Source organism: Periophthalmus magnuspinnatus, chromosome 14 (assembly GCF_009829125.3).
Source record: "Periophthalmus magnuspinnatus isolate fPerMag1 chromosome 14, fPerMag1.2.pri, whole genome shotgun sequence".
Classification (NCBI taxonomy): Eukaryota; Metazoa; Chordata; class Actinopteri; order Gobiiformes; family Gobiidae; genus Periophthalmus; species Periophthalmus magnuspinnatus.
In genome coordinates, this window is record NC_047139.1 from 8,969,085 (window position 1) to 8,993,275 (window position 24,191).

Here is a 24,191-nt window from a genome sequence, read left to right on the forward strand (position 1 = left end):
TGCCTTATAAACGTTCTAAGAGTGATTTATAGTTTTGTGTTCGTAATTACTTAGTATTTTGGTCCTTGGACGTGCCGTACAAAAACAAATATGGCGTCTTCGTCTGACGTTCATGTCCGAATTTGTAGTCAAGAAATCATAAAATATGACTTGGAAATCAAAGCACTCATTCAAGTAAGGGCTGTAATTTTGCCTTTAAATCATGTACTTGTCTTAGTAATATTTTTGTTGATTGACGGTTGAACAACACACAGTTTAACCGTTTCTTTTAGCTGCTAACTGTCACGCCGGAAGTGTTTCTTTAACCGATCAACGCTTTTTGAGCTGGCTGCCCTATAGTTTACTCTATGCCTGCTTTATTAGTCATCTAACAATTATTTTTACAGGCTAAACCCAAATAAAAAATCTCACGAATGCCAGTGTTTGTAAAAGAGGCTAAAAACATGCTTTCTGTCATAACAATGCAAAGTGTGTGCTCGTTGTGTGTTGTAGGACATCAGAGACTGTCCCGGGCCACAGTCTGCACTTTTCAACCTCAACTCTCAGGTCAAAGAAAAGTTTAACATACTCAGGCTCAGAATACAGGTCAGTCATTTTTGTTATCTCGTGAAATCTTACAACCAAATGTGAGTGTGAGTAACTTTTGTGTATTTGTGCAGGACTTGGAGCAGATGGCCAAGGAGCAGGACAGAGAATCAGACCGATTGGAAATACAGGCAGAGACAGAGAGTCAAAGAAGACAACTGCTCAGGTTTGAATGCTGACCACATGTAATAAGTCAATGCTAATCAGATCTCAGGAAAATATTAAGCTATTGGCTTAGTGTTCTCCTCAAGTAAACAATCAATTTTAAGCTATTGGCACAATGTCCTCCTCAGGTAAACAATCAGTATTAAGTTATTGGCTACTCAAGTAAACACGTTAACAATCAAGTATGTACTAATGCTATTTTATGCCTGGGATACTTTTAAAATTACATCATAGACACATAATGTTGTGTTTGCAAGCAGTTTCAGTTTGCAAGAAGATTCAGTAGGCTTACTAGGAAACAAACCACATTTAGTTTTCTTCTGATTTTTGCAGTAATCAGATGGCCTGGAGGAAGGCAAATCTGGCCTGTAAACTGGCCATCGACAACATGGAGAAGGACGAGCTGCTGCAGAGAGGGGAGGCCAATAGCACCAGACAGAGGTTAGAGTGGAGATATAATTTACGTCAATTATATATATATAATTAATATATTTAAGTCAATCGTTGCTGCATTTCCTTAACTTTTTTACATTGCTATGCATTCATATCATGTAATGTTGCCCCCCATTTGTAATATTGTAATTTATTTCACCTATAATTATTTAGGAAAGTGACAAAGGAGAGTTTGGTGGAGACAAGCAGTAACATCACAGAGAGCTTGATGTCCATCAGCAGAATGATGGCTGAGCAGGTGAAGCAAAGCGAGGACACCATCACCACTCTGGGTAAACAAACTTTTGTGATTCCCCTGCAGATTCTTTTTAAAGATTACTACTATAATCGTGCACACCTTGTCTGGTGAAAATTTGTTGTTATACAAATGAGCTGTAAATGTATTTTTTATTTTATTTTATTCTTTTTTTTTTTTTTTTTTTCAATTTTAATAGTTTATTTTGCATAACATCACCTAGAGATCACATACTTAAATGAGGATCACTTGAATCAATGAAACTTTCTTCTGTTTCTTGCCGCCTGCAGCCACCTCATCTCGAACTGTGCAGGAGACAAATGAGGATTTCAAAAACATGACCGGGACAATCCACCTCGGAAGAAAACTCATCCTCAAATACAACCGCCGAGAGCTTACAGACAAACTGCTCATCTTTCTGGCTCTGGCCCTGTTCCTCGCCACTGTCCTCTATATCCTTAAGAAACGTCTCTTCCCTTTTATTTAGCAAACGGACACTTGATCAGTTACTTAAAAGTGGAGAACGCACAACCAGCCTAAAGTTTTACAAAAAAAACTCTTTCTTAAACTGTGAACAAAAATGTCTTAGAGGAATGTCATATATATAGCTTGGAATGAAATTGTCTTCATGTGTTACTGAGAGTAAATGATTCTTTGCTCATGTCTGTCTGTATGCAGATTTACTGTGCATTATTGTTTTCTGGTCAAGTAAGAAGTAAGCTGTCTGGGTGACTTGGATTGACTTGATTAAAAAAAAAAAGACTTATTCAGGGCAAGACATACCGATAACCTTTAATTCCTCCAATTACCCTAAGGTTTGTCTTTTTGTTTGCGTTTTGTATGTGATTTTTTTGTGGCCCTTTTTCTGTATGTCTGTTATTGATGTCTGTTTACAGTGTCACTGCCAGTTTGTTTGACAAACAGGACAATAAATGTCAACCAATTACTGTGCAAAAGTATTAGGCATTATTTTGTGATGCTATTAAGCTACAATCTTTAGCACCCACCAAGGTACGATGGGTATTGCTTTCCAGAAGCTACCATCTTTTTATCGTGGCTTTAGATCTAGATTGTTTTAATATAGGCTACTTTTCATAAAGCCAACTAGTAGATTTACAAAGTATTCCCCTTTTAATGGAATTTAAAGTAAAGCAGATGCAAAAGTGAAGAGGTGCAAACACTACCTCAGGTGGTGCATTCAAATTTTAGAAATACAATATACAAAAATAACATCTTCTAGAGTGTACTTGGTATAATAGTGATACAGTTTCTTATATTCATATTAGATGTTCAGAACCTTTCTGAAGCCTACTTCTTACTTTTGCCCTGTTTTGCAAAATAATTACAATGAGGAGCCAATGGGGGCAACTTCACGATATTGTATTCTCTATGCACATAAAATTAATCACAGTCCAACAGTGGCATTAATAATGTTTATTAAATCAGTCAAAACTACTTAAAATATATTTTTACATTCATTTAAATAAACACTTAAAAAGTGGTGTATTTCCTGGGGTTTGTTTGAGATGTGGACGTTCAAGTTGATTTCAGCCTGTCCTGTAGGTGGTGCCTTGAAAGTGCTCTCATGACAACATTCAAATATAACCTTATGACCACTAAGGGATTAACACATATGTTCATCATGGCACCTGTAGTGAGTGAGTAGGATTACCTATTTTTGGTGCTAAATCCTTTTAGGTCATTTGCTTTGAAGGTGCATTAAAACTGTTGTGGTGAGTTGTCCAACACGTGCTTGTCTTGGCGTTGGAACACCCAAGATGTTATTGCTTTGCCTGGAATGTTTCACCATATGGCATCAAACATAACCATCTTTCATTAAATCTGTTACACTTCTGTATATTGCTTAGGCTGTTTTATTACACTAAAAATGTGAAAAACATGGTATCCACAGGCTTGCCTCTCCACAGACCTTACTCATAACATGGCCTGGTGGAGGGGAAGCCATCTGCTTGTTTCCATGGAGATGTTCTGGCTTTGCCTGGACATTCCACAGAATGGCAAAAAAATATCTCCATGGACAATGCTCCAAGGTTTCGCTTTAACTTTCTATCTCAATGCAGTCAGGTGGTGCTCCTGCCACCAGAAATGTTACGCTGTGCTGCTTTAAAAATCTGACCTGTAACTAGATCTTTTCTGCACAGAGATGTATACGTTTAATGCCATACCGTGGTAAATCCCAGGCAAAGATATTACATTTCTATGGAGAAATGCAGGTGGCGAAACCTCCACCATAAAAATTTCATAGTACACCTTTATTATAATTTATGAAAGTTACAGGGAGACAAGTAAGTTGAGACTTTGGGGCTCCCTGAACTATAAGGGTATCAAATAAGGGGTATCTAAACATGTCAAAGCATCTCTAACAACAGTTTTATTGTTCCTAGTCTGTGGTGTCTGTATCTATCAAAAGTGGTCCAAGGAAATATCAGTGGTCAACCAGAAACACGTGATGCATGTGGAGAGTGAAGACTGGCCTAATCCAACAGGTAAGAGATGCTAATGCTTATTGTCATAGTAAAGTGTCTGAATTCATCAATGTTTCATGTAGCTGCATATCTGGCAAGTGGTCATAATGTTATGCTTGAATGGGGTAGAGTAAAGCTGTTTAAAGTGAGACTGAACAATGTGTTACAAAACAAAGAAAAAAAAAAACACATGTGAATAAATAAAAGTATTTAAATAGGTAGGAGACTGTTGTTGAGCTGCCAGCTGCGTCTTTTGCTGGACACTCTGAGTCCATGCCCTTCAATGAGAAGATTCTGTCAAAGAGGCCTCTGCAATGGTGAGGTAGATACATGTTTTAACCTTGTACAAATGCAAAGATTAAATAAGTTATGTCATAGCTGAATTATCATTTTTTCTACTATAGTAATAAGTGCATGTCTGGGCCTTATCTATCCTGTAGATTTCTATGAAGAGGAAACATTAAGTTTAATAAATGTAGTCTCTGTTTCATTGTCCATCAGATTGGGAGCACTCCTGTCATCCAGCTCAGGCCCCCAGGTGCTGGGCTGTGCAGGTTTCGAGACAGTGGGAACCTGTGTGGAGGAGTTCACAGAGGCGTCTGATTGGACAAGAGAACAGGTGCTGCTGAAACTGTCACACAGCACCCCCCAGTGTTGGGTGCACTGTGCCCGGAGCCTCCGACCAACCCAGGAGCGAGCTTCATCTCCACAGGACAACAGGAAGTTAATCAACTCCACATAAGGTCTGTGAACAGGGTAAATTACAGACATTTAATTAGGAAAGTCATATGATAAAAGTTGCATAAACTACAAGATCTGTGTGTAGTAGGCAAAATATATTTTGCTACAAGTCACCCATACTCCCTGTAAGCTGTTTCCTGCATATTAAGAAATCCAACCAGCTGCATTCATAATGGGATAACCTAAAAAATATTTAATTTGCCCGTATTTCAGCATTTTGGTTTTCCTCAAAATCTGTTAGTGTAGAAAAAATATAAAGAATATAAATAACAGAACAAACTTCAGCAAGAATGTTCTTTTATCAAGTCCTGCAATGTCAGCCAATCAGGTACCTATTTAAATTATGATTATTATGTATTTATTCTTATAGTGTTAAAAACTTAGTTAACATGGTTTGTGTTAGTGATGATGAATGGCAGAGTAATGTATTGGCTGACCCAGGAGGGAAGAGCAGGTGGAACTGGACCAGGCTGCCCGCGGTGTCCAGATGCTGCTGGAGCGCGAGGCAGAGCTGGTGTTTGGAGTAGCACTCGCGCTGAAGGGAGTAGATCATGTCTTTAACAGCAGAGCAGCGCCGGCTCACGCAACTGAAGCGCTGCCGCAGTCCCAGTGCCATGCACCGGAGGGCGTCCTTCACATGTGATTTACCCTGCAGGAGACGTCCATTACATGGCATCGATCCATATAAACAGTTCCAATATACTAACAACAATACTAGGCCGACTGCCAAAATATCAGGAATAAGCGCACATTTAAAAAGAAAATGCTGCTTGTTAGAGTGCATATTGGTAAACAAAGCCAACCGCAACACAATAGTAATATTACTAACAATGATTAAAACTTTATATAAAGACGTTTATAACCCTTTTTATGCAAGTTTCCACTTGTGCGCCTTCTTTAGCACTTACAATTAAGCAATAGTCAATTATGAGCTGTATTTGTTCAGTGTTTTATTTCTACTTAAATACTGCAACAATTAATGCCTGAAAAAACTTTAAAATTAAATTTACAATAAATCAAAAATGAGCACTTTGTTTGCGGTGTCAGACCTGTGCTACTCTCCAGGTCTATTCTGGTATAGAAGGCAGGCTGTTCCTATCTGATTTCAGCCTCCTCTGAGCAGAGCACAAACCAACACCAGCCTCTATACAACATTCTCCACTAACGACCCAATGACTGACACAATACACATTCATTATCATTGTGAAATATGATGATACATGACAAACTTGCATTTACAAGGTAGTCATGACAATTAACACCATGAAATGATCACAGCAATATGACCAGCTTTTTAAAATATATTTTTAGCAAATACATAGTGCCATGATTATCTATAAGCATGATTAATTAGTAAAACACATTACTCCTTTCACTAGAAGCACTAATGTGCAGAGACTTGGACCAGACTATAGCACCCACCTGAGAGTCATAGCGACCCGCATTGTGCAGCAGAGTCAGACAGATGTGATGCAGTCCCTGAATCTCACACGAGTTATTGTTGAAACATTGAAACGTCCCACAGCCAACGTCCCCTGAACTTACCAGACAGGATTGGATCTCTGCTGTAGGGCACAAAAACAATGAAGGAATCAAGGTATTTGTTTAATGAATTATATTTACTTTGTACTGTTCTATTATCAAATTACATTACAACTAACAACGCAATCAATCTTTATCTATTTTTGTCAAACTTAATCATAAAAACAAGTACAGTTGCTGTTAGTAGGAAATTGTAGAAGCACGCCAGATGCACATGATGGACGACTTGGCCTGTCAATATGGTTTTTGATTTCACTGTGGAAAAAAATCGCTTATCAATGCAGTTATAAAGTATAAAGAAATAATTTAATTAAATATAAATAAAAGTAAAAAAATATACAAGGATAGTATTTTTTAAAAAGCTAAATTAGAAATAAGCAAATTAACAGTGCCAAAAACCGAGGAAGAGGTAATGTGTGAGGATATGTTAAAAAGACAACAATATAATGTATTGTATAATGTAATGTATGATTTCAGAGACCATGCTGGACAGAACCATTAGCCTAAAGCACTACATATCGAGTGGCTGATGTCACTGTGTGACCTGTTCAGAGTCTGGGAAACTGGGTCCAGGCCAAGAGGAAGAACAAGTGGAGGAAGATGCCAGAACAAATCTACTTTTAACGTTCTGTAAGTAACTGGGCATAGGTCCCACAGTTTGCTCTGGAATGACAACTGAATGACAATGGTATAATGGAAACTGTAAACAAAAGCCGTTTAAATGGTGAGATATTTTTTGTAATACCATCACAGATTATCTTCAAGTCTCTTTAACCCGTCTCAGTTTACCGCAAAACAAATGTGTGGAAAATGTCTAAACGCGAGTCCAGAAGAGGCCAAACTCATTTGTTAGGGCTTGGTGAATGGTCGCAGTTGTCTCCGGTGGCCTGCCCTCATCTCTTCCTGTGCCTTGGTGGTCTGTCCCGTGGCTGGGATGTGGAGCGGTGCCCGAGGCGGAGGTCAATCCTGGGCCGGAGGTGTCGTCATGCGCTCCCCGCTGCTGGAGGGGGCGCGAGGGGAATGTGGAGCTGCGCTGCGCATTGAATTACAAAAAGCAGAGCGGCCCGGCGCGACCCGGCACGGTTATAGGGACGGGCATGCGGGCTTACAGTGAACCTGTAACAGGCTATCGTTTCGATTAAAAGCCCACCCTGCTTTGGAGACTGTACGGCATCCTCAGAAACATTATCTTCATGATGAAATGATCAGCCAACGTAAACGAGATAAAAATAAAAGTAAAGGTGACATGACCGTCTCAGGCCGTAGTGCGCACACATAGGATAAACATTACCAACCTGTTGGGCATTACCGGCCTATTACTAGTCAATTAAGACTAATGGGGTCAAAGGACTAACGCTGATTCTAATAAACTACGTTTAAACCACGGGTCAGGGAGCCTTTGTTAGCTGCACAGATTATCACTAATGGACCTCTGCGCGTTGCAACATGTCCTTACAGTTCTTCGGGATTCCACTAAATGCATTTTACCAACACATTTACAGATACACCTTACCTTTCTGATACAATGGTCCTGTTGTATAAAGTTTGATATTGCATCAGACTTTAAGTCATACGAGGCCAACACGTTGCACAACAATTAGTCTACCTGAAGAATCAGGTCTTTGGATTGTTATTTTATGTAAGACTGTTTACATGCAAGCTGTGCCATGTTGTTGGTTTATTGTTTGTTTTTTTTGCTTAGTTTGGAAGAATTTAACACATCCGGCTGTACAGTTGTGTGAATCATTGCGCGTGCGTGTCAGCGCGTCTCACCTGTGCTTTGTAGAGTCAGCCTTCTTTTGGCTTGAGATATTTGCTTCTCCTGAAAGTCGAGCGGCTCTGTGCTCAGCGCCTGTTGAGCGGCCAAAGCCACCAAAAACGCCCAAATCACATGTGCCCCTTGCGCTGACATGTTCATAGGTCCGTCTCGGTCCGTCTCTGTTTGTTCACGGCCAAAGCGCAGTGCCAGGAGGAGTGTTGACTTGCAGGAGTTCCTAGTATTTGGGCTGTAATATATAAGGGTGCGAGAGTGTACGCGCCTCTGAGTGATGGGACCTGGTGTCTGGACCAATCACAGCGTAGCCACGTGGACGCGCGCCGGGACGAGAACAGAGCGCAGTTTATTCATTGATGAGAAAATGAGGGAATCGCAGAAGTGCCTGCGTTAAGTTTAGATAATGTGTAGCTATTGGGAAGTTTGAAAATGGATAGACCAATGGGGTCGTGCGTAATGCGTATATGGCACAACCATGTATTACTATAGCCATTACTACATGTCTATTTTACACAGTGGAATAATTCAAATCAATCTTTGTTAAGAATACTGAGTAGCAGAATGTTGTTGCTGTTGCTCTGTTGGTTAACATTAAGATGTCGGTGAATGCGAGTGCTCCTATTCAGGATTTAAAGCAGTTTACATTAGTTGGGTTACAGCTACTGACCCAGTGCAAGTCTAATCTGAACTTTTCGGACTATGGTCGACTGACTGCAGTTTAATATACAGCCCATATTTGAGTTCCACCATGACAGGTTGGATTATTTTCATCACAAGGAGGGCCCTAGTCTACAATGGGAAGTAAAATATAAATTATATTCCCCATAATATCTCAGTACACAGGACTGGTTGTGTCTTTGGAACAGTTTTGACTCTCAAGATGTCTCCACTCAATTAACACAGAGCCAGTCGTGCGTGCACGCGCGTGTCAATGCGCGTTTGAGGTTTAGCAGCTGGCTTTTTGGCTGGAGGACGTGCAGTAAGGAACGTATTTGGCGCATCCAAGACAAGAGACTTGCACTTTGAAAAGGGATTTAATTGTGACAGTAAAGCGCACTACATGATTGGGATGTGTACCACAGATTTCTGGCAAATAGAGAGAAAACTATTGTGATAACTCACTGTTAAATCAATTGAGCATGTGTCTCTCCAGGTCTATTGTTTGTAATGTTGTGCAGTAATTGTAAAGTGCTACTGAAGTTTGAGACAGCAAACTGATCAATACACAAATGATAGGTTTCCTGTTAAATTTCTATGTGATATATTTTTTATTACCATCATAGTATGTGAACAGTTCAGGCTGACTTCACTCTTTCCATCTAAACCGGTCTCTAGCCCTTTTGCTCTGTCAGCTCCATCAGTGCTTCCTGTCCCAGCCGGGGATGAGTTCAGGAAGTGTGTGGTGGCTGCAGGTTAAGACTGCGCGACGGGGCTCCACAGGGGGGCATCACTTGTCCAGACGCCTGGATGTTTGTTGAACTTTTCCCGCTCATTTTCCGTGTCACGCCTGCTTCAAAACAACATCTCCATCGCCTCACACAACCCCTGGGTGACCACCCACACCACAACCTTTCACCCCGTCACACAGCACACACTCACATGATCAGAACGGCACATCAACACAGACTCCCCCCTCCCATGGACAAACAGGGTCCTCTACATCCCCCACATGACCACTGCAGTAAACAACACTCTGGTATGGCTAGTGATGGGTCTAACAACGTGAATTTAGATGACCGGTTTTCCTGTAGTGATCATTGGTATTTTTGTTAAAGATAAAAATATAATTTTCACCTCATGTTTTTTACTGCGTTTCAGATGACACTACAGTTTCAAGTTTAGTATAATACTAATTAGACTAATTGATCATATTCCTTAAGAAGAGTCAATGACTTTTAATCATTTCAATAAATGTCAATTCATTGTTGTCTAAGTAGAAAGCTAGAAATTAATTAGATAATTATGCTCCTCAGTGAAGCCTTTCAGATCCAATTCCAATCCCATTTTTTAAGAGAGCCAAGCTTTTAAACGTGAGGAATAGCTCTCTTTTTTCATGCTCTTTCCCACTGCCTTTAAAGCAGCAGTGTGAGGTCCCCGTTTTTAGCCAACTCAGATTTTTTTTTAGATGATTAACAACTCTTCAGAAAAATCTCAGTCTAGTTTTAGGGTGAACCACAGCACCAAGACTGCCTTGTGAATGATTTGAATTGATTTTAGAGTAAATTATGATTCACAAAAGGTGACAGTGTTGGTTCTACTCACACAGTAGAGCACACTATTCTTTTAACGTACCTGAAACACCTTCACAAATGGTTCACATCCTATATAACAGATAGAACCTTTATGGTGAGTGTAGACATGTCCTCCTCCCAGGTCCCTGTGCTTTTTAAGCTGGACATGCTCCCTCTTGTCATCGGCGTCATCAGGAGACATAAGGCAAGGCAAGTTTATTTGTACAGCACAATTCGTAAACAAAGTAACTCAAAGTGCTTTACAGAATAAGAAAGACATTAAAATCACACAAATCAAAACATAAATAATCATGAAATTAACATTAAAACAGAAGAGTGCAGAATAAAAACTTTTTAGTCATATGCACAGCTAAACAGAACTGTTCAGTCCTGGATTTAAACCTTGTCAAAGTAGAGGCCTGTCTCACTTCTTCAGGAAGACTGTTCCAGGTTTTAGCTGCATAAAACTGAAACGCTGATCCCCCATGTTTAGTCCTGACTCTGGGCACCAGCAGGAGGCCGGTCTCAGTGTGAGATGGTTCATATGGCACTAACATGTTGGAGATGTACTTTGGTGGTAGGCTAGGGGTGTCCAAACTTTTCTCATTAAGGGCCACATATAAAAACATAGACAAAGCTGAGGGCCGATTGAGGGACATAGACTGGTCACCAATACAGTGAATACTTCAAATCTGTGTTATTATTACAAGTTAGACTGAACCACTAGATCTTTATTCATGCTTACATCCTCAATGGGACACATCAAATATTTGAGATGGGCTTGTTAAAGTAGATTTTCAGAAATATACAGTAAAAAGTACTGTTTAAGGTAATGTGGGCCAATTCACCTGGAAGCTTAAGGGCCAAGAAAAACTGGTCTGAGGGCCGCATTACTGGAAATAAATGCATGGATAAGTCTCTCTAAGTCTGGTTTTGACAGTATACCTTAGATTTTTGCAATGTTTTTAACATAAAATTACCTTCCACAGTTATGCAGATGATACGCAGCTTTACATCTGCATGTCTCTTGATGGATGCTCTTTTTTACTGCATTTTAGATATCAAATCCTGGATGGCAAAAAAGTTTCTCCAGCTTAACCAGGACAAAAGTGAGAGTCATCGGTCCTGAGTCTTAGAGAAACTTTTACCGAAACTACAACCCATTTTCATTTTGACTTTTAGGTGACTTTTATGCCACACATTAAGATCATCACAAAAATGCACTGTGTTCACAATTCTTAGGCAAGTGATTATTTTGACCATATCATCATTTTATCCATAATTTCCAACTCCAAGCTGTATAAACTTGAATGCTTATTGGATTTAATGCAAATCAAGTGATGTGTATTTGTGTAATAAGGGAGGGTTTAGAGATCAACACCTTATATCAAGGTGTGCATAATTATTAGGCAGATTCTCAGGGTCGCAGAGAACGTTCATGTTTTTAAGAGGAGGTTCTAGACACACTATTTTGCCTTAGCTTTTAATTAATATTTATGGTTTTATTTGTTTATTATTGCATGTGTTTAGTGTATTTATCTTCTATTATGTTTTTTATGCTATTTATTTTCTAGATCTTAACATTTAACTAATGTTGTTTTATCATTTTTAAGATCTCTAGTGTTTCCTCTGTTGGAGCTGTCTGGCCCGGAGTGGTGGTTGGCCGCAGCTGCCGGGGCTTGTCTCGTGGGGTCCTGGTGGAGGGTTGGTGTTTCGGCTTCATCTCTCCCCTGGGCATTGTGTCGGTGTCCTGGTGGCAGCTCTCTGCTCCTGGTGGATATGGCTCCTCTGATCATGGTTTCTCAAGTGGTTTGTCTGTACTCAGCTATATGTTTTACTGTACTTAGCCTCATGTATTTGTGTGTGTGTATGTGGGTGAAAACTGCGCTTGTGATGGTGTCCCTATGTGGGTTGTTTAGTTGTGTGGGATTGGGCAGCTTTGGGGGATGGGTGGTTGGGTGGAAGAAAAGTGGAATTGTTTTTTAATGACTGTAAAGCACTTTGTGTTACACTTTTTGTACGAAGAGTGCTTTATACATTTTGATTGTTTAATTGATTAATACAATTGTTGGACATACATTTGTGTTGTAAGTTTAATTTGTTAATTAGTTGAGTTAATTAAGATTGAACTTGTTGTTTGAAGTTTGAAGTTATTGTTACTGTTATGAAAAGCATACATCACAATTTTCTGCATCAACAGACCTGGAAAAACATATTTGTGTTATCATGGGCTGCCCCCTTCAAAACAAGACCCCAATCAATAGAAGTTTCACAACTGACTAAGACAGACAAACATAAAATGTGAAGTGTATCCATCAAAGTTTCAGAAGCCTCTGTCCCAAAACACTTTGGAGATTCACAAAAACAATAAGATATTACATAGTCCACTGATTTTTCTTTAATTAAGGTCAATGTGATGCTGCCATCCAACTAAACTACATCTGCCCTGTCTTGCATGAATTGACTACAACTTTTGAGAACCATACAGGGCAAGAAAATTAGCTGAATCAGATGTGTTAATATTAATAAAGAAATAAGAAATGCACAATTATTTACAACTACAATTTACAGGCTTGAATTGAGGATGTAAATCAAAATGACCAATTACATGGATTGACATTAAAATCCAGTTGTGACAACAAAATGTAAAGAACAAAAGTCCTGATAAATAATTTATATTTTGGCAAAGTTTGGGATGCTGTCCACCATAGAAAGTATCTCCAACGCATCTTCATCCATGATGCCCATAAAAGGTATTTCTCACAACTTGAAGTAATAAATGGCACAACAGCACCAGTTTATGTGCATCTACAAAAGAGACATAATTTAATTACCATCGGAAGGTTATAGTGTGTGTAAATAACTGAAGAACACTTATTTTAATATACTTTCTATACGTGGTGAGCACAACAGACAGATTATGAGGCACTAAATGAATGGTCAACTAGGACTGGACAATATGGTAATACAATGTATGGCTTTGATCTTAATTCCATTAACCTAAACAACATAATAAAAAAATGTACATTAATTTATTTTGAACTTTGCTCCACATACTTTTACTGACAGAGAATTGGTTTTAGAGTGGCTGTACATTTCTACCCACTGAACTTCAGATGGCCTAACAATAAAACAATGCTATGGCTAAAAAAATCATTATGCCAGATTTTGGTCTAAAGTTGTTTACACCAACCTCATGGAGTGTGGGGTCCTGTAACAGCCGTCGGGGCAGGGTCTATGGGTTCGCACTGTTCAAGAGGAGGCACTGTGTTTGAACCGGTCGGATTGTCTTCTTTCTTTTCCCCAGACAATAATTCATGGATGGCCTTTTCTATCTGCGGCCTGAAAGTGTGGTTCATTTTAGGATCTACCACTTGAGTTATAATTCGGTCCACACCTGACTCCAGCATCCCAGATCTGAAAAAACAAGATATCACGCCCAATACATTATGATCATAGTAAAAGTTTTTCATTGTAGTATTTAAGCTTAATCATTAACATACAATTACAAATATGAGGGAAAACTTAACATCACAATGGTGATTTAAGGTCTAAGCCGGTGATAGAGACAAGCAGAGGACTTACTGCACCACTTTTTGCCTGAGTCCATTCCTCATTTGGTTCTTGTTGATGGTGGAGGTCCACTCCTGAGTCCCCAGGTCAGTGGTTACAAAATTGTCCACCTTCTGCCTTAAGTTCTGGTAGGCAGGCTGAAACAAAAATAATACATACATGAAACTAATACTAAGTATTCAGTACAGGCATAATATTTGTTTAGTTCATAGTAATAGCTGAGCGTTTGTGGTTATTGATGAAATAACCCAATGCAACCCAATAATAACAATACAAGTCGCTGCCTCATTTGCAGCTTGCAATATTCATCATCCAACTTTAAAAGTAAAAACTAATATTTCTTTATGATTTGAGTTTTAAAGTACATTTAATTACATAAACATTCATAGAAATCACTGCATGTTCTAGACATGTTTTATCTGTAGTCTTTTCATTAATACATAAATAAATCTAAGTGGTGTGCACCTTGGTGTCGACGTCTGCTAAACAGTCGCGACGAAACTCGTCAAAAAGCCCTCTGTTTTTGAGATGCTCCACGATCAGCGCGATGAGCTGAGGGTCTCCCGGGGGCAGATTGGCCCCGTTCACAGTGCCACTTCCCTCCGCCATTACTGCCCAAAATAAATATGTTATTTACATTAATCTCTTGATTATTTTTCAAATTAGAACAATCTTGCAGGATATTTCTTAAAAATGACTCAACGCTAACAAACTAGCCGCTTGTTTACGCAAACTGCGTGCGTTGGATTTAGTCGTTGTCATTATGTTGTTATCATTTCCCGTGTAGCCGCCTTAGCGGCCTGTGACAAACGGCAAATGCTGTGTTACAAACAAACGCTCCTTCTATGGGCATCACGCATGCGCAATAGGACTTTGACATCGGAAGCACATTATTCAATTTTGCTAGCGCAATATGGATGTGCTACGTTTAGAAGGGATTATGAAGTTATGGGTTTGAGTATTTTCGATTATACACGTACATACATATACATTGTGTAAATACAAATTAATATAAATCACCCCAGGATCTATTGGACTGACAACCACTACAAGCAAAGGTAGTATTTTAAGATCCAGCTATCCTGGCTAACAAAACATTAGCATTGTTCATATAGCTGTCTGCCTTGGACTGATGTGCTCAAGTGTGTCATTCAGCTCTGTTCCGTGAAGTACTGTCTTCATTTATGCTACTTATTAAATGATCATGATGTAACATGCACTAGTTGAAGCTTGGGTCTCTTAGAATATCCTATGCGTGATGTTCAGGGCTGTTATAGCTAACGACTAAATTAACCCAAAATATCACAAGGACTTTACCTAATGGAGTGTTTGTTGCAGATGAGCGGGGGCTCGAGCTCGAATAAGGAGTTCCTGGAGCAGTTGCGGATGCAGGAGATGTATGGTCAGAGAAACGCGGGGGGCTTGGACCCGTACACCTACACCGACCCCGAGGATGGCACAGTTTATGACTGGGACCACGAGAAGAAGGCCTGGTTCCCCAAAGTAAGAAAGTCTTTCCAGATTGTAATGGCTTGCGTTATTTAATGTCTAGTGTATAATTACTGTGCTCAATTTAAGCTGTCAAGTTTATTGGATTTATATTTTTGTACTTTTAATATTCAAGTGTTATATAATTCCATGACTACAACTCACAGTGATTCAGATGCACAACAATAAACATTATTCCTCAATAATTTATTCATATTGCTGGTTTTAAAGACATCTATGATATGCGTCATATCCTGATTTCAATACTGCTTCATTTTTCTTGTTTAGTAGAAGCTAAACATGTCACTGGTATTAATGGTTCTCAAAATTATGACTATCCCTTTTGCAGATAACCGAGGACTTTCTCGCTGCCTACCAGGCTAACTATGGCTTTAATGAAGAAGGAAATCCAGATGCAAACTGTGCAACAGCAGCTAGTAGTGAGCCAGCCACTTCAGAGCAATCAACTAAACTTTTAGTAACAGAGAAACCAGCTGAGGTCACCCAAACCCTGACCCCAGAGGCACAGGAAGCAAAGCCAGACCATACCCAGGATGTGAAGCAGAAAGGGGAAAAGAGGAAAGCAGAGCAGGGTAACATCCATATGTCATCATCATTTAGTTTAGATTTTTACAAAATGCCTGAAATGGCTGTTTCTGTTCATTTCCTGGAACAGCAATGATGTAAGTAAAATGGTCCATAAACGCATCTATTCATCTATCATTTTAAATTGACAGCATAACTGAGTACTGGGCATTGTCATCCCTCTCTTCCCAGCTGAATGCATGATATTTCTTGTCATCCATTTTCTTAATAAATGTATTTATATCTGTTTAGGATGGTTTGACATTGACGAAGACAAAAACACAAATGTGTATGTCTCAGGTTGGTGTTTGTTACTGCATATTTCCCCATTTCTCTCATTTTGTTCCTCTGCAAAATGTTCCTCTTGTGTTCTCTATCCCTAGGTCTGCCGCCTGACATCGGGGTAGATGAGTTTGTTGAATTAATGTCCAAGTGCGGCATTGTTATGAAAGATCCCATCACTGAGGAGTACAAGGTTAAACTCTATAAGGATAAAGAAGGAAACCTAAAAGGAGATGGCCTCTGCTGCTATTTAAAGGTATTTAAACCTGTCATCTGTAAATTTATTAGATTTTTTCCCAGTAGATTGCAGATGTGAAACTTGTTCCCTCCTCTCCCTCACCTGGCCTTTTAGACTCAACTGTGGTCTCTGGTCTTCTTATGTCAGGACAAAGCTGGCATGCTGTCAGACAGCAGTAGTGTAGATAGCTTATAGTGGTGATATGTGAGACTACAACAAGGTACTGATGGGTAGATGATGTGTGACACTGTTGACACGGTGTTGTCACTGTGTTGGTGTGTTCAATAGCGCCATCTGGTGGTGCTGACACAACACATGGCTGTTCATTCAAGAATAGTCACTAAATTGTGACTGATAACCAACAAATAAGGAATAGCTGAGCTTTAAGATAAACAGTCTTGTGTACATTAAAGTAGCCTAGAGGTGATACAGTGACTTGAGGTGAATGATTGTGAAAATGATGGTAAATTAATTTAGTACTTGCAGCATGTCTGCAGTAAGATTAGGCCTATCTTCTTTTTCTTTGTGGCTCCATTGGTGATTAACAGAGACACAGTGACAGTTTTAGGTCTTGCATAGCTCTGTCTACACAAGCTGCTTCAACGCAACACCAAATGACACAGAGGATGTGTTGTGACTTTGCTCCAAGTGACACACACAGTGACACAGTTCGACACAGGTGTCACTCTGAGTTTGATACATGTGTCCAAGCCTCAACTCATTTGGCCCATCACTACAAGGAGGCTGGGTCAACCAATTACAAACCTTTAAACTAAAAATGTTGACATAAAAACACCTCACAAACCACTATTGGAAAGGAGGAGAGGAGCCACTAATAAATCAAGGGTTATTCTGTGCCAATACTGCTATTACCCATGATTCCCCTCACTGCAATTTGATGAATTGTTTTGCAGAAAGAGTCTGTGGAGCTTGCTGTGCGTCTCATTGATGAGTCTGAAGTGCGTGGCTACAAATTGCATGTGGAGGCAGCACGATTTGAACTGAAGGGAGCTTATGATGCCAGTAAGAAGAAAAAGAAGAACAAAGACTATAAGAAAAAGCTCAAAATGCAACAGAAGTTTGTGCTTGTTTTAGTATTGCATTAACATTTAGTTAAAAATAAAAAGTTGTTAAAAGTATTATTCTTTGTGTATAGGCAGTTGGACTGGAAGCCGGAGAAGCAAGGAGATATAAGGAAGAAGCACGAAAAAGTTGTGATCATCAGGAACATGTTTCATCCCAGTGACTTTGAGGTAAAAAGTTCCCTATTGAAGTTCCCTATTGGAGTTCTTTATTCAAAATACAAATTGTCATTCTATTTCATTTTGAGTTTCGCTGCAACTTGGCAAAATGCGGCATATGGTAAAGACCTGTACACACATCTTATACTCATGCACTCAGGAATAAAGTACAGGTACCTTTCTGTGCAAGCACAATAGGTACAGTAATTAATTTGCTTGTATCTGTGTATAAATAATTAGACATTGTGTGGGTGTGGGGGTGTGTGTGGGTGTGTGTCTGTGTCTAAAGGCTTTTTGTATGTTTCACTGTGACTACGGTATTGTCTAATGTTTTGACATTGTGAAAGGCTTGCATGTGGATGATATTTTGAGCAGTTCCACCTTTCTGAAGAAATCCTATGGGACATCAATAAAATTATAAAAAAAATACTAGTCAGTAATACAAATGAAAGCAAAACACAAACTAACAAACTTCTTCCCTTTTCTTACAACATGATAATGTTCTGTGTGTGTTTTTTTAGGAGGACCCTCTTGTGTTGAATGAGTACAGAGAAGATCTTCGAACCGAATGTGAAAAGTTTGGAGGGGTCAAGAAAGTCCTAATCTTTGATGTAAGTTCAGCTCCTGTGTCAGTTTATCCTGAGCAGAAAAAGGCCTATTTGAGAATGAAAGTTACTCTGTGTTGTGCATCAGAGACATCCTGATGGTGTGGCCTCGGTGGCATTTAAAGACCCAGATCAGGCTGATGCTTGCATCCAATCATTTAACGGCCGCTGGTTTGGAGGACGACAGCTTTCTGCTTTGCCCTGGGACGGGACCACTGACTTCCAGGTATAAATCTACTACTATATTCAAATCTACGATATAAAAAGAGTAGTATTCATTTTAAAGATTTAGTTAAGTCTTCAACTAGTGGAAATGGCTAAACATGCCTACAATTTAATTTATTTAATGAATAAGCTACATTGCAAAAAATATAAGCACAATTATTATCCAGCTACAAAACAAAAACAGAGAGCCTATATTTTTGGTTCATTTATTATCTTTGTGATATTTTTAGGTTGAAGAAACGTCACGAGAACGCGAGGAGCGTCTCAAAGGTTGGTCCTCTTTTCTTGAAAGTGGAGAGAAGGCCCAAGTGGGTGAGACTGCAAGTACAGCTAAACCACCACAAGAAGGCGCCACCACCACTAACACAAACAGCACTCCGAAGCCAGAATCAAACCCAGCAAAGGAACCTCAGTCAATGCAAGACACTGAAGAAGACATGGATTCCACTGACAGCAGCCTGGTGGGAAGTGATGAAGAGGCTTAATCTCCTTTAAAATACATCCAATCCAAACAGTTTGGACAGTGTTAAAAGAAGATGTGTAATATTGGAGAAACTGGACACTTATTGGACATATAAGTTAAACCAAAAAAAAAATTGGTCAGAATCTCACCATTTCATTATATCTCATAGTCGATTTTCAGTGCGTTTTAGTGTCTTGACTCCTGAATGAGTTTTAATTGTTTGCAGATGTGGTGTACAGCTCTAACTGTGTTGATAAATGTTTGATTTTTAAAAGATGCTTACTTTGAAGCATATGCTAATTGCAAAAAGGATAACAGAAATTATTAACATTTTCAAATCTTCCAACTAAAACCACAGCTGGGAAATTGTGACTTTTATAAAACTAGTGATCAATTTGCCTCTGTTAATTTCATAGTGCTTCTTCTTTATCTCCCATACACAAGCAAAGATATGTGGTTTGTTGTCATTGCAAAACAGCACTGTTCAGACTGAGGCATAAAAAAATCAAATAAACCCTCGACACAAACAAATGCCACTCTCTTTTTATTGCAAATAAAACTGAGTTGTTTATAACATGCAGTAATGATAGCAACATAATATAATTAGTTATCAGCTAGAGTTGCTAAAGTTTACATAAAGAACCACCTCTGCAAATATTTTAGTACTGCTTTGACTGTAAACTTTAAGTAAGTGTTAAAATCAGTAGCTCAATACTTAGAGCAGTAGTCTCCCAAACCAAAGGTAGCTACCACTGCCGATTGTGGAATCAATGAATACTCGAGTAGCGCTTTGATAAACCTGTAAAGTGCATTACAAGTGTAAGGTATTATTATTATAAATTAAATATATTTTTACAAATATTTGGTAGAATTTCAATGGTGGCTTGGATGATTGAGCATAGATGCTGAAAATTATTCTCTCACCACCTGGCACCTGCAATTACAAACTACAACAATCAATACACAATCGTTATATGCAGCAACAATTGAAGTCTGTTACTTTTGGCAACTTCATTCATTTTTACTAAACGCAACATCTGATTGGCCAGTAATGTTTACACTTTAGTTTATGAGCAGTGGGAAATTGTCACCTCCTGCCAAAGCTCCACAAAAGAGCTGTGAGCAGTTTTTTTGAGCCATGTTTGAACTGCATCAGCTTCACAATAAGGATTTGGGTCAGTGTTCAGCTCCACAGACTCTTTTGTCCCAATACAAGAACATAGTGAAAACAGGGGATTGTCTTTCGATTACATGAAATTAGAGAGCATTATCAGTTTGACTAAACAATTCACTTCATTATTTTTTTTTCCTAAGAACAAAGAAAGTAAATAGTCCCAATTATAGCCTCTGGCTCCTCCTTTGTATAAGTTGCATTATTGATAGCTGGCTCTTTTTTATGGGTCACAATCTGGTATCAGTGAATGAAAAATGTGACATGGGACAATGTAGATTACAATAGTCAATATTTCAAATTAGAAGCTATAAGCACTTATTTTTATTTTTGGTGGTTTTCAGACCGTAGATGTGATGTTATACTCCAAGATGGAGGATGAGCAAGAGAGGAGCATGAGCAACATGGTAATCTCATTGAACCTATCATTTCTGTCAGGTGAGCTGAGAATTTGCCATAGTTCAACTAAAACTAAAATCTACATGTCTGTGACAATAGGGTCCCCAGACTGATTTTATGCATAAAGCTTGAAATGGCCCTTGCCCCCCGATGCCAATGCAGTATTGTATCATTAGGCTTATAGACTGAATTATTGTTGTCTGTAAAAGTGTGTTTTATTTTACCAGTGGCATCTTTCAGTCTCTCAAACAGGAAACTGAGGCCTGGGTTATTCTGTCTTTAAAGGTCTGAAGGAGGAGAACTGAAGAGACACTTGGATGAATGCCGAAACGTCTTTACTCTAAAAGTTTGTCTAATTGACAGAATTGAATTTTCTTTTGCCATGTAACCTACTTGGACCACTGAGACTGAGAAGGAGGTCATTTTAGAAGAGCAGAGATGCGCTGTGTGACTGGTCTGATGTAGCCTATAATATAGTCGATATCAATATGGATTTAAAGCCCTTAACTGTGAAATATGTGGGAAGTATAGACAGTACAGTAGTGGGAACTGACCCCGCCCCCTCTGCCTACTCTCTGCGGGGCGCGTGCACACCCCTGCTGTGCTGCTGTAGAGGCTCATAGACCCTTAAAGCCCATGGTGCCCCGCGCAGACACCCCTCAGGAAAAACTGAGCAATACTGTCTCTACATTTGATAGATTAAAGCATCCTTTATTTTAGTTAGGTGCGACTTTTTTCAGGCTTAAACATGGCTTTATCCTAATGACTTTACTTCAGCACAGTCCCAACCTGAGCGCGCTGTGGGACCCCAGCGCGCCCAGACACGCCGCGCTCAGCAGGACGGGACACACCGCTGTGGCCGTGGTGCTGGGTTTCATCTTTGTCCTTGGCTTTTTGGGAAACTTCGTGGCTTTGCTGGTTTTCTCACGCTACCCCGTTCTCCGGACCCCCGTTAACCTGCTCCTGATCAACATAAGCGCCAGTGACATGCTCGTGTGCATCTTTGGGACCCCCATGAGCTTCGCCGCCAGTGTGCGCGGCAGGTGGCTCACCGGGAGCTACGGGTGCCGCTGGTACGGCTTCTCCAACGCGCTCTTCGGTAAGGTGTTGTGTAAACTTATTATGTGTTATAACAGTGGCCTGTATCTTATAATAAACAGTGTTTTATAGACGTGGTTCATCTTTTAGACCCCAATTTTACGCGTAACCTGATTCATTCTGCTGTACTGCTCTAAAAATTATAATTCTAATACAGCCTACTCCATAAAAAGTAAAGACAGTCAATGGACGCATCTGAATTTTTACCTAGTTCCAGCCACTAGGGGCCCTGGCCAAAAGACATTTAGTCTGAGGGCATCTACACACTATTAAACTCTTTATCTCTCACTATGCACTGGTATTTACATGGACAAAATGAACACTTTCTTGCAGCTCAGTGATACCAATTGTATAGTTTCATATTTCGTCCACAGACAGACCCTCTTATGCTCTTATGTTTCAGGTATTGTGTCTCTGATCTCGCTGTCCCTGCTCTCCTTTGAACGCTACTCTGCAGTGGTCCACAGTGTTCCATCAGATTCCTCTCAGTTTGGACGCGCTCGCTTTGCTGTGTCTGCCTCTTGGCTTTACTCTCTGGCCTGGACCTTGCCTCCTTTGCTGGGCTGGAGCAGGTCAGTATTAACTCCTCACATACAGTATGGCTATACAAGTGTGATATTTTGGACTTTGTGTCTTTGGGATTAGTTACGGTCCAGAGGGTCCTGGGACGACCTGCTCGGTTCAATGGGACAGGCAGTCGCCCACAGCTCGCTCTTATGTGAGCTGTCTGTTCACCTTCTGTTTGCTGCTGCCTCTGCTGCTCATGCTCTTCTGCTACGGGAGGATCATTATGGCCGTGCGCACCGTCACAAAACAGGTACTTTGTAGCCTCCTTGTACCCACCCTGCACCCACCCTGCACCCACCCTGCACCCATCCTGCACCCACCCTCCGTCCACCCTGCACCCACCCTCCGTCCACCCTCCGTCCACCCTGCACCCACCCTGCACCCATCCTGCACCCAAACTGCACAAGGAGACACATCTCAACCTATTTCCAAAAATAATCTACATCATCTGTAGCTCAATATGAGTAAAAACACATAAAAAAAACAGTGATACGTGGCAAGCCTGTTTAAACAGGACTTCCATGCTCGGTGTCCATACTGGATGCAACCTTTATTTGGAGTTTGCCTGTTGTTCTTCTCAAGTCTAGATGGTTTGCTTATGCTGGTAGTTCCCAAATAAACATAGATCAAGATCTTGAGAGAGCAGAGCAGGTGCTCACTGCAGTCGCCCACTTCAGGCAGTCGGCTCGTCCTGGGCCCTTCAGGGACTATGAAGTATAACTCTCGCCAAACCAGTGTAACAGCCTCAGCACAGTCTGAGAACTACTGATGTACACTGAGAAAATCCATCCTCACTTCTGTTGTGTTGCTTCTGTTGCGTGGTTGTGTTGTGTGCTTGTGTTGTGTTGCTTTTGTTGTGTTGCTTTTGTTGTGTTGCTTGTGTTGTGTGCTTGTGTTGTGTGCTTGTGTTGTGTTGCTTTTGTTGTGTTGCTTGTGTTGCTTGTGTTGTGTGCTTGTGTTGTGTGCTTGTGTTGTGTTGCTTTTGTTGTGTTGCTTGTGTTGTGTGCTTGTGTTGTGTTGCTTTTGTTGTGTTGCTTTTGTTGTGTTGCTTGTGTTGTGTGCTTGTGTTGTGTGCTTGTGTTGCTTTTGTTGTGTTGCTTGTGTTGCATGCTTGTGTTGCGTTGCTTGTGTTGTGTGCTTGTGTTGTGTTGCTTGTGTTGTGTTGCGTGCTTGTGTTGTGTTGCTTGTGTTGTGTGCTTGTGTGCCAGGTCCCTCGGTTAAGCCAGTCCGCAGCGGAGAGGCGGGAGGGGCGGGTGCTGCTGATGGTGGTCTCCATGGTGACGAGTTACCTGGTTTGCTGGCTGCCCTATGGTGTGGTGGCGATGCTCTTCTCTTTCGGACGTCCCGGAGCAGTGCCTCCTGTGGCCAGTCTAGTGCCCTCTCTGTTGGCTAAGACCAGCACAGTGCTGAACCCGGTCATATATGTGCTCCTCAACAAACAGGTACCAGACAGTCAGATCAAACATGTACAGGTTTTATGTGGTTTATCTATGATTACTCCTGTGCACATGAAACAAAGTGAAGGAAAATATGTACTCTATGCACTTGTAACATATGTACTTTTTATTTTAAAGTTCAAAATATGTCACAACTGTAAAAGACAAATAGTTATTTGAAGAAAAGTTGACAATAATTTGTCCCAGTAGGAACTTCTGCATCATAGTGTAATTAAGTGTAATTAACAAGGCAAAAACCCAGGTCTAGTATGAATAATAAATAAAAGGCAGTTATTTTATTGTTATACAGTTATTATTTCTTGTTTGGGTTGTCTCTTAACTCTTTTGTTGCATCTGTATTGCAGTTCTCCAGATGTTTCAGACACATGTTCAGCTGGACCTCGGAGGCCGTGCCCACCCCAGTGCACCAGTCCTTCCCCAGCAGCAGAGGAGCATGGATCTACCCCCCAGAAATGCCCTCAGTGGACCAAGACTCCTCTCCAGATACATTCTTTCCCCAACCACAGAAACAGGGACCGCAGCACACACAAACGCTGGTGGCATATTACAATGGAGAAACCTAAAGGAGAAAATGATCATTTTTGCAA

General features: G+C 40.2%; 4 protein-coding genes across 5 annotated transcripts; 3 read left to right on the forward strand and 1 right to left on the reverse strand.

The window, feature by feature from the left end:
• Window positions 1-66: 66 nt before the first annotated feature.
• bnip1b (BCL2 interacting protein 1b) lies at window positions 67-3,391 on the forward strand. Its single transcript, XM_033978727.2, has 6 exons — window positions 67-174; window positions 493-585; window positions 660-751; window positions 1,084-1,191; window positions 1,357-1,475; window positions 1,729-3,391. Exons 1-6 carry the CDS (start codon window positions 91-93, stop codon window positions 1,923-1,925), a joined length of 693 nt encoding a protein of 230 aa, XP_033834618.1. The 5' UTR covers window positions 67-90; the 3' UTR covers window positions 1,926-3,391.
• Window positions 3,392-3,760: 369 nt separating this feature from the next.
• Window positions 3,761-14,539, reverse strand: LOC117381621 (uncharacterized). The gene is made up of 7 exons (XM_033978613.2): window positions 14,251-14,539; window positions 13,798-13,922; window positions 13,408-13,629; window positions 7,981-8,213; window positions 6,088-6,230; window positions 5,103-5,314; window positions 3,761-4,669 (listed from the first exon to the last, which is right to left on the reverse strand). Exons 1-7 carry the CDS (start codon window positions 14,392-14,394, stop codon window positions 4,369-4,371), a joined length of 1,380 nt encoding a protein of 459 aa, XP_033834504.1. The 5' UTR covers window positions 14,395-14,539; the 3' UTR covers window positions 3,761-4,368.
• On the forward strand, window positions 6,685-19,437 carry htatsf1 (HIV-1 Tat specific factor 1). 2 transcript variants are annotated; one of them, XM_055226841.1, is made up of 10 exons: window positions 6,685-6,837; window positions 15,124-15,288; window positions 15,623-15,866; window positions 16,111-16,158; window positions 16,242-16,396; window positions 17,293-17,456; window positions 17,535-17,631; window positions 18,141-18,230; window positions 18,313-18,450; window positions 18,680-19,436. In XM_055226841.1, the coding sequence occupies exons 2-10, from the start codon at window positions 15,124-15,126 to the stop codon at window positions 18,932-18,934; spliced, it is 1,356 nt and encodes a 451-aa protein (XP_055082816.1). In that variant the 5' UTR covers window positions 6,685-6,837; the 3' UTR covers window positions 18,935-19,436. The 2 variants fall into 2 exon arrangements, with proteins under 2 accessions (XP_055082816.1, XP_033834909.1); XM_033979018.2 differs by lacking the exon at window positions 6,685-6,837 and adding an exon at window positions 14,649-14,843 and having other exon boundaries at window positions 18,680-19,437.
• A 1,807-nt stretch (window positions 19,438-21,244) lies between these two features.
• Window positions 21,245-24,167, forward strand: LOC117381622 (pinopsin-like). The gene is made up of 5 exons (XM_033978614.1): window positions 21,245-21,581; window positions 21,984-22,152; window positions 22,226-22,397; window positions 23,356-23,589; window positions 23,949-24,167. Exons 1-5 carry the CDS (start codon window positions 21,245-21,247, stop codon window positions 24,165-24,167), a joined length of 1,131 nt encoding a protein of 376 aa, XP_033834505.1.
• Window positions 24,168-24,191: the final 24 nt, after the last annotated feature.

Bases quoted from the DNA above. Each gene is read 5' to 3' on its own strand.
- htatsf1 (XM_055226841.1), top strand. From the start codon at position 15,124: ATGAGCGGGGGCTCGAGCTCGAATAAGGAGTTCCTGGAGCAGTTGCGG. The intron at 16,159-16,241 runs GTTGGTGTTTGT...CTCTATCCCTAG, and splicing joins CACAAATGTGTATGTCTCAG to GTCTGCCGCCTGACATCGGG. The intron at 16,397-17,292 runs GTATTTAAACCT...ATTGTTTTGCAG, and splicing joins GCCTCTGCTGCTATTTAAAG to AAAGAGTCTGTGGAGCTTGC.
- LOC117381622 (XM_033978614.1), top strand. From the start codon at position 21,245: ATGACTTTACTTCAGCACAGTCCCAACCTGAGCGCGCTGTGGGACCCC. The intron at 22,153-22,225 runs GTCAGTATTAAC...CTTTGGGATTAG, and splicing joins CCTTTGCTGGGCTGGAGCAG to TTACGGTCCAGAGGGTCCTG. The intron at 22,398-23,355 runs GTACTTTGTAGC...CTTGTGTGCCAG, and splicing joins TGCGCACCGTCACAAAACAG to GTCCCTCGGTTAAGCCAGTC.
- bnip1b (XM_033978727.2), top strand. From the start codon at position 91: ATGGCGTCTTCGTCTGACGTTCATGTCCGAATTTGTAGTCAAGAAATC. The intron at 175-492 runs GTAAGGGCTGTA...TGTGTGTTGTAG, and splicing joins AAATCAAAGCACTCATTCAA to GACATCAGAGACTGTCCCGG. The intron at 752-1,083 runs GTTTGAATGCTG...TGATTTTTGCAG, and splicing joins CAAAGAAGACAACTGCTCAG to TAATCAGATGGCCTGGAGGA.
- LOC117381621 (XM_033978613.2), bottom strand. From the start codon at position 14,394: ATGGCGGAGGGAAGTGGCACTGTGAACGGGGCCAATCTGCCCCCGGGA. The intron at 13,923-14,250 runs GTGCACACCACT...TTTTTGTTTCAG, and splicing joins TAGCAGACGTCGACACCAAG to CCTGCCTACCAGAACTTAAG. The intron at 6,231-7,980 runs GTGAGACGCGCT...TGTGCCCTACAG, and splicing joins GCTGACTCTACAAAGCACAG to CAGAGATCCAATCCTGTCTG.